Source organism: Ammodytes marinus (assembly GCF_949987685.1).
Source record: "Ammodytes marinus genome assembly, chromosome: 2".
In the NCBI taxonomy this organism is placed as follows: domain Eukaryota; kingdom Metazoa; phylum Chordata; class Actinopteri; order Uranoscopiformes; family Ammodytidae; genus Ammodytes; species Ammodytes marinus.
In genome coordinates, this window is record NC_137231.1 from 15,450,645 (window position 1) to 15,458,495 (window position 7,851).

Sequence of the window (7,851 nt, forward strand, 5' to 3'; positions counted from 1 at the left end):
TCGTTGATGACAACCACCATAACTCAAAAAGAAGAAGAAGGAGGAGAACATAGTGTTCTATATAGGCCTATCTATGAAGGAGAACGTTTCGCACTGTGGTCTGTTCCCTGAGCCCCCAGTTTCTCCTTTGTACATGGGATGGCAGTAGAGGTCTCTGAGCAGACTTTCGTCGGGCGTGTCCACTTCAGCAGTCCGCCATGGCCATGGGTGCCCTCTGATTAGATAGCAGACAGCGAGACACGTTTGAAAATGAACTAGTTGACTGATCTTATTGCTATTTCAACTTCATTAATTTAACGTTAAGTCACTGACGCTCCTCTGTGACAATGCCTTCCATTCGGAGCTTTACGGTAACGTATGACGCGCTGAATGAATCCGGGACGTTTTCGGAAGGAGACACAATTACTGGGAAAGTAATTCTGGACTTGTTGAAAGAAACGACTGTTGAGAGCTTGTTTATTAAAGCTAAGGGAGACGCCAACGTGCATTGGACGAGGAAGAACGGCGATCGCACCCAAACGTACTCCGCAAACAGGAGATATTTCAAACTGAAGCAGTTTTTAATCGCGGAGAACTCAAAGGGTATGGCTGTAGACTTCTTGTTATTAACGCATGCCTTAACCCATATGTGTTGTACACACTGACAATGTGGGCCTGCTGATTTCTCTTTTCCAACATTCTAAATTAAAAAGAAACCTAAAATATTTTTAGGAATGAACTGAAACTGAAATGACTGATTATGCAAAAAAAAAAACCCTTCCCTTCCTAGATAGCAATGTGTACTTTGGACAGTTTGTATTAGTCACTGCTGCATTAATAATGTTAATTTGGAGCAATAAGTTACTTTTTTTTAAATAGTTTATTCCATTCCAGTTCAAAGCGGGTATTGTGCATGTATTGACTAGAAATAGGCCTATTGTATAATAATACTTCTATAAAGTGCAAGTATCTCACAGTTGTTACTACTGCATTCCTTAGTGGGCTATTAAAAGCAGCATTGAGGACTATTATGGCAGTGTAGGCTTACACCGTTCTCATGACATAACAACAAAATCCTTTCCCTTTCAGTTCACACTGTAGTTCCCCGAGGAACCCACGTATATAATTTCACGTTTACCATACCCAATGGGTAAGTACAGTAATACAATTCACCAAGACATTGTTTCACTTTCACAATGTAACCGTTTTTTCAGGGCCAAATAGCATACTTCCTATTAACTGATGTTCATACAGATTGTTTATTTCAATGAAATCGTGATTATTTATCATTAATATGTGGGTTCTCAATTACAGAAACTTCCCGTCGTCCTTCCATGGAAGTCATGGGAAGATTGTCTACATGCTGGAAGCCAAGCTGTCCCGGAGTTGGAGGATGGACAGTACCGACAGTAAAGCGATCAACTTTGTCTCCAAGTCCATTCCCAACCCTTATTCTCTGATGGTGCGTACAATATTAAAACATGGACACACATATGTCTGATATGCAGGACTATAATGGGTGGTTAGGGGGCTAAAAAATCAAACAATTGAAAAAGAAAAATATAGGTGTATTACACATTTCACCCAAACAATATGTTAGATAACCAGCTGTGTAACCTATTCTACCACTGCAGTCTAATAGAAATGATTGGCCTTTTTCACAACCGATATCTTAACATTTCTCTGTAGGAAGAGCAAAATCGGAAATTATAGAAATAAAGATGGCTGCTTTTTGTTTAGAGGTGTCAGTTTTCAGGGTTCAGCTGTTACCGCATGCTCGCTCACTGGCTTGGCTTACTGGAACACTTCAGTAGAGAAGAGCCATCATTAACCGCATGAGCTCTGTTGTTGTCTGCTTTTCCTGCAATGACAAGTCAAAATGACTGCCATGAAAAAGGCCTTTTAGAATTTGGATGTGTTCTGCTCAAATGTCTGTTTTTTTTAAATCCATACAAAAAGCTCAACAGCAATGCTTCTTTGCAGAAACAATTTCCAAGTTAACATGGATGAATTGCAGTGGTCTGCAGTGCCAGTGAAAACTAACCTGTAAATCCAGACTTGCTGCTGGCAAATTTAAATTTGCTCCATCGTTCTAGATGTGTGTCTGGATTTCCAGGCTAGGTAAAAACTGCTCAAAATGACAAACTGTATACCTGTAACCTTTGAATGCGATAACATTCAAAGGTTAGTGCGTTGATATCTGCTCCTGGTCCTGAGGACCTGGGTGTCTTGCTCTGCTCCATTATTGTAACCATTTCACTGTACCGTGCATTATGTTTAATTGTGTCATTGTTTTCCTTCTCTATTGCATTCTAGTCAAAACAAATTGGTTCAACAAACAAAGAGATGGGACTTTTCTCAAAAGGACAAGTGCACATGGAAGTCACTGTTGACAGAAAGGCCTACGCCCCAGGTAGTACAATTCCTCTTCAAACATGGTTGGTTCAAGCTATGGAAGGAGATCTTCTTCTAAAGGCAGATACTGAAAAACCTTATTTTTTCTTGTTGTTTTCCTCATAGGTGAAACAATGACAGTTGTTGCAAAAATCAACAATTCCTCATCCAGTGAAATGACCCCCAAATTCAGTCTGATCCGGGATGTGGTGTACCGTGCCAACAGCAGTACCAAACATGAGAGCAACACTATCGAAAAACTGCAAGACAGCAGTATTAAACCCAAAATGCAGAAGGAAGTTAGGTGTGCAATCAAGATACCTCTGAATCAGACTATGACAATCCAGAATTGTGAAATCATCTCAGTGGAATACTATTTAAAGGTATGCAAACGGGCAACTACTTTTCTTTTTTAAATGTGTCATTATTTAAAGTCATACCAGATCATTCTGGAGAATGAATGTTGACAAATCACTTTTTGTCAAAATCAGTGAATATCAAATTTTTCGGTGTTAATACAGAGCCTAAGCTCAGTAAACTGGCATGTAACCACAGGGAAGTTACAGAGCATATCTGTGTATTCGCATATACTTTCTTTTCAGCGCACTCACAGACAAGTAGCAGATTGTGAGGAGATAGTCACTGATTTTGACAAACAATTATTTGTCAACAAACATTCTCCAGAATGACCTAGTATGCCTTAAACCAGTATTTAGAAGGGTAATCTCATGGTCTCATTCAAAATGGAACCCGCTTCCTATAACAGGTCCCGGGTTTGCTTAAGAATTTGCTGAGAGGGAGCTGAAGCGTTCATGAACAAAACATCCCCATTGTCCAAGTGAGGCAAGAAGGCGGCAGCAACAAGCCGTTTCCTAGCAGCAGAAGGAAAACAGGCTTTGTTTCCAAAGAAGACTGATTTCAATTATAACAATTTAATTTAAAGATGATCAATTTGATAATTAAAGGAAAGGCTAAATATTTGTAAAGTTGTACTAGTATGGGTACACCATACCTTTTATTAATTTAATCACTGCTGTACATCAGTCTTATGTCTAAGTTTCTCTATTTTCCTGCCAGCTTGCGTGATTTCCTTTGACACATTTTGTAGCGCTTTGTTGGAGAGAGCACTGGAACTAAGAATTCATTTAAAACACCTGCTTCAGTAATTGTTGTGCAAGAAGAACTATAGGCACTCTGTATCATTGAGGGAAAGCATTGTAATCTCAGTCCTCTGACTAAGGGATTTTTGAAGGGATTTTGTAAACCTGTTGTCTCTGTGACCGTCAGCTGTTTTTTGTTTTTAAAGTAATATACTAACAGGGCAGTCATGTTTTTATTTTTCAGGTGTACCTGGACATCAGCTTTGCTTTCGATCCGGAGGTTGTGTTCCCGGTGATCATTCTTCATCCTGAATTAGCTTCTGGTGCCAGGCCTGGGGCTATTGGTAGTCCAAGCAACAGGGACTTCCCTCCCCCGGCGGTGTCTATGGGTCCCTATCCTGCAGGAGCTTTTGGAGGTCCGAGCACCAGTGACTTCGCTCCCCGGGCCGTGTCTCCGGCTCCTTATCTGTCACCCATACATTCAGGCAGTCACGGATACCCAGGAGTCCAAAGGTATTCACCAACCCATGGGTACCCAGGAGTCCAAAGGTATTCACCAACCCATGGGTACCCGGATAACTCACGGATGTACGCCGGTCCACCGGGTGTGTACCCTCCTCCGTCGACATCAATGAGCGGGGGCTACAGTAACCCTGTGCCACCGCCGGCTTTCCCGTATGGCTCACCGTTTTCATCTTCATCTACCTCATCTGTGCTTCATCCTCCACCCCCTACTGCCCCGACGTTTAACCCACCCCCTAATGCCCCGACGTTTAACCCACCCCCGAGTGCCCCGCAGATCCACCCGTCCCCGCTGTTTAACACCCCCCCAGCCGCTCCTCCATACAGCCTGCTGCCTTCTGCACCAACCATGAACACAGACTTCCTGTCTCAATCGGACGAAGCACCTCCAGCATATTCCCTTCTTTTCCCGTCCCCGACAACTGGAAATTCAAATGCTAAGTAAGAGAGTGTGGATGCTTAATGGTCGACTAGATATGTGTATTGTGTGAACCAAGTTAATAAGTTAATTGTCTAAAACATTTCACTAACACTTTGAGTGTTGTTCAATGTAAGGTGTGAATTTAAAGTGAGGAAGCCCAATAAGTGCCCAATATGTATTGTCTGCATGTAAACAATTCTATACAAAAAAATAGGACTTTTGTGATGGTTGTTTTCTGGTCAGTTCAGGTTGTCAATTAGCTTTGTCTAGCTGATATCATGGACAAACCCCAGTCATCGGGATACACTGTGTATTTCACGTGCCTTGTTCAACCCAGCTGTCCCTGACTAATAATTTTCATACTTTAAACCTACTCTCTCTACCTCACTGATCTGTTTGCCAGCTAGTTCAAAAAGAAACTGGACATTTACACTATCAAGGCAACAATTATTTTATGTTTTTTTATTTAATTTAAAAGCAATCACCTATAGGCCTATACAGCTTTGAAAAAGACCACTCCAAATGATCAGCGCCACTGGTATTACTATTATACTGTAGGTGTTTGAGTAAAAATATTTGTTTAGTTTTATTCTATAGACTACTAACAACATTTTTACCAAATTCCTAAAAAGATACCGTCATTTAGAGCATTTCTATTCATTAAAGGTTGATCAAAGTAAAGTAAATTCAACATGGTCCCTATAGTTTCCAGTATGTTGGTTTTTAACATGAGAGAGCTAATATTTCATTACACAGTTTGTTCAAGTCAGAAAGATACTTTCCTTTTGTAAGCCTATATGTGTTTGAGTAAAATTATCATTATTTTCTTATTTTATAGTTACAACATACCAAATTCCAAATAAAGATATTTCATTTAGAGCATTCACAGTCTTCACAATATGCATTTATATAGAATATTGAACATCCTTGTTTATGTATATTTCAGGATGTGGTGCATCCCCGGCAACAATAACTTTGGATCTGAAATAAACTGTTTAAGAAATATAGCTTTCGGAAAGAAAGTTGTCTTGTGGCACATCTTGCCCCCGGTGCATTGCGGGGTAAGTTGTGCCTTTAGAGAGAATACCACATGGGGTAAATTGTTCTATTGATATATATCTCATGCAAGACAAATCCATTAGACAATTACTTATTTAAGGTTTTTAAAAGTAAATATTTTACAAAGATTGAAGGTCAATTTTCTTAAACAAGGCTTAGCAGGTCTATTTGGTTTTACATGCAAAGCTCACAATGACAACGTCACTATCACCATCTTTCTGGCCATCTGAACTCTCATCAATGGTGTCGTTAAGTGGAATGGAGATGTCAGTCTCTTCTGAGCTACTGTAGACAATCACTTTCTTTTTGGTGACCAGCGTATACAGCCATGCCACTGGTACAACTCTCAGAAATTTACTTCACTAGCTGCTCTACGCTTGTGGACTGCCACCTGACATATGTGGTTCCCCCTCCATTTCTGCCTTTAAATCAAGGCTCAAAACCCATCTGTACACCCTGGCTTTTCCTCCCCATTAACTATCTTACCTCTGCAATTCTATCGTTATGATTTTTTCTGTGGAGTGAGTCTACTGTTTGGTGAAAAGAATGACATATTGACTGATGTCATAACTTGGGGGAATAGTTGATTGCCAAAGAAGTATAGAGGAAAATATTGGAAAAAAGAGAGAAAAAGCCTAATTATTTTGCATTAAATCGATGCAAAATCATGCAGAAATGTGTTTTAAGAGTTATCATTTTAGTGGATGTTGTCACCACGTGTTCTGTGCATCTGGAATGCATTTATCGATAGCTTACCCAACCCACTGAGGATTTGAGGAAATTTCTAATTTTCCAAAAAAATTATAAAAAAATTAAGGATACATACACTAAAATAGCCACAATTTTTTTTCCGCGATATTTCCGGCAGAGCAGGCCCTCTCATTATTGTTTCTTAGGATCAAAGTTAACAGAAAAAACACAAATAAAAAGTATGGCAGACAGACCATGTCAGGTTCAATCCATTTTTGAGACTTTGGCCCCCCGACTAATAGGTCCATGGTTTCACTTTGCCAAAGTTTTCAAGAGTACCTATTTGCAGACCCATGGAGAAACGAGCTCCACCGGAAATACGAAATTTCTTCTTCGTTTTTTTTTTCACCCAGCGTTTCTTCTTTTTGTTTTACTGGCGGCGTTCACCTAGCGGTGAATAATAACAAGACACAGTTTCCACCGGTTATGGTGCTAGTAGACAGTAAAATAAGTCAGTTTGTTGAGGGTCCCAAGTGGCCAGGACGGTGGTACAAAGTAGATGTTGAGGTAGAAGATGAATGAAGCAACGAAGCGTTGTGTACATCTTCCGAAATCCGTCTCTTTAATTCACAATTATCACAAGTAGGTCAATCACATACAAATATAAACTTTTATAAATAAAACACAAAAAGTGCCACCACATTAAAATAAACAACACATTTTAAAAAATGGGGAGTGACAGTTTCCTTTGTAGATCCTGATTGATTTATTACCAGACCCATTGTCCTCTAGTGATCACAGTTTTAATTATTATATAATTTCTATATTCATATTAGGCTATATTTAACGAGGCTCGTCTGTGACTTTGTGATCACGCAAGTGAACAGTAACGATCGCGTGCAGCCGCAGAATGAGATAGGCTACATACAATACAATAGGTTTATTAATCCGAACACAGTTAGCATTAGCCTGCACTGCTGCAACAAGGCTCCAACTGACACTATGTAAAGGCTATTTACAGCTTTGTTTAAGAGGAAAAGACAAGCATTCGTTTCCAGGACTTCTAAGATAAAAGTTCAACTTTTTCCAACAACCCCGAAGCTTTAAATATATACATGGTATTTTGTTATTATTCACCGCTAGGTGATCGCCGCCAGTAAAAAAAAAACGAAGAAGAAATTTCGTATTTCCGGTGGAGCTCCGTTTCCCCATGTGTCTGCAAATAGGGTTGCGTTCCGAATCGCATACTTTCTACTATAGGCTATAGTATGTAGAAAAAAGATTTAGGATGTCCCGATTCTTGTGGGCAGATTTAGGATGGTTAGAAGTACCCGGATGTCCTACTTCATGCGGCCAAGATTGTTAGGCTGTGTTCGGAACGCCATACTAACGTCCTACTCATACTCATTTTGACTTCAATTTGAGTATGTGACGGTTGGGTATGCGAGTTTGGGTATGCGAGAAATTCCCAGATGAGTACTAACTTCCGGGAAGATTTTGGGTATGAATTGATTGTATAGCCTACTTTTCCTACTCAACCGCCCCACAATGCACTGGGTCAATTCTACCCGCCCAGGAAAATGAAATATTTTCGAGCAAGTTGCTAGGCAACGACATTGTTTGGGGTCCGCGATCTGACAACTGTACGTGCAGTCATTCATAAAACTCTTACAATAGATAAGAGAT

At 40.0% G+C, this 7,851-nt stretch overlaps 1 protein-coding gene across 1 annotated transcript; it reads left to right on the forward strand.

Annotated features, from left to right (window-relative positions):
* Positions 1-203: 203 nt before the first annotated feature.
* Positions 204-7,034, forward strand: LOC307260794 (arrestin domain-containing protein 3). Its single transcript, XM_080041111.1, has 6 exons — positions 204-582; positions 1,069-1,129; positions 1,294-1,441; positions 2,296-2,392; positions 2,500-2,756; positions 3,718-7,034. Exons 1-6 carry the CDS (start codon positions 327-329, stop codon positions 4,438-4,440), a joined length of 1,542 nt encoding a protein of 513 aa, XP_079897237.1. The 5' UTR covers positions 204-326; the 3' UTR covers positions 4,441-7,034.
* The last annotated feature ends 817 nt before the right edge of the window (positions 7,035-7,851 follow it).

Excerpts from the sequence above, each read along its gene's own strand:
- LOC307260794 (XM_080041111.1), top strand. The coding sequence starts at position 327 with ATGCCTTCCATTCGGAGCTTTACGGTAACGTATGACGCGCTGAATGAA. Across the intron at positions 583-1,068 it reads AATCGCGGAGAACTCAAAGG|TTCACACTGTAGTTCCCCGA; the intron begins GTATGGCTGTAG and ends TTTCCCTTTCAG. Across the intron at positions 2,757-3,717 it reads CAGTGGAATACTATTTAAAG|GTGTACCTGGACATCAGCTT; the intron begins GTATGCAAACGG and ends TTTATTTTTCAG.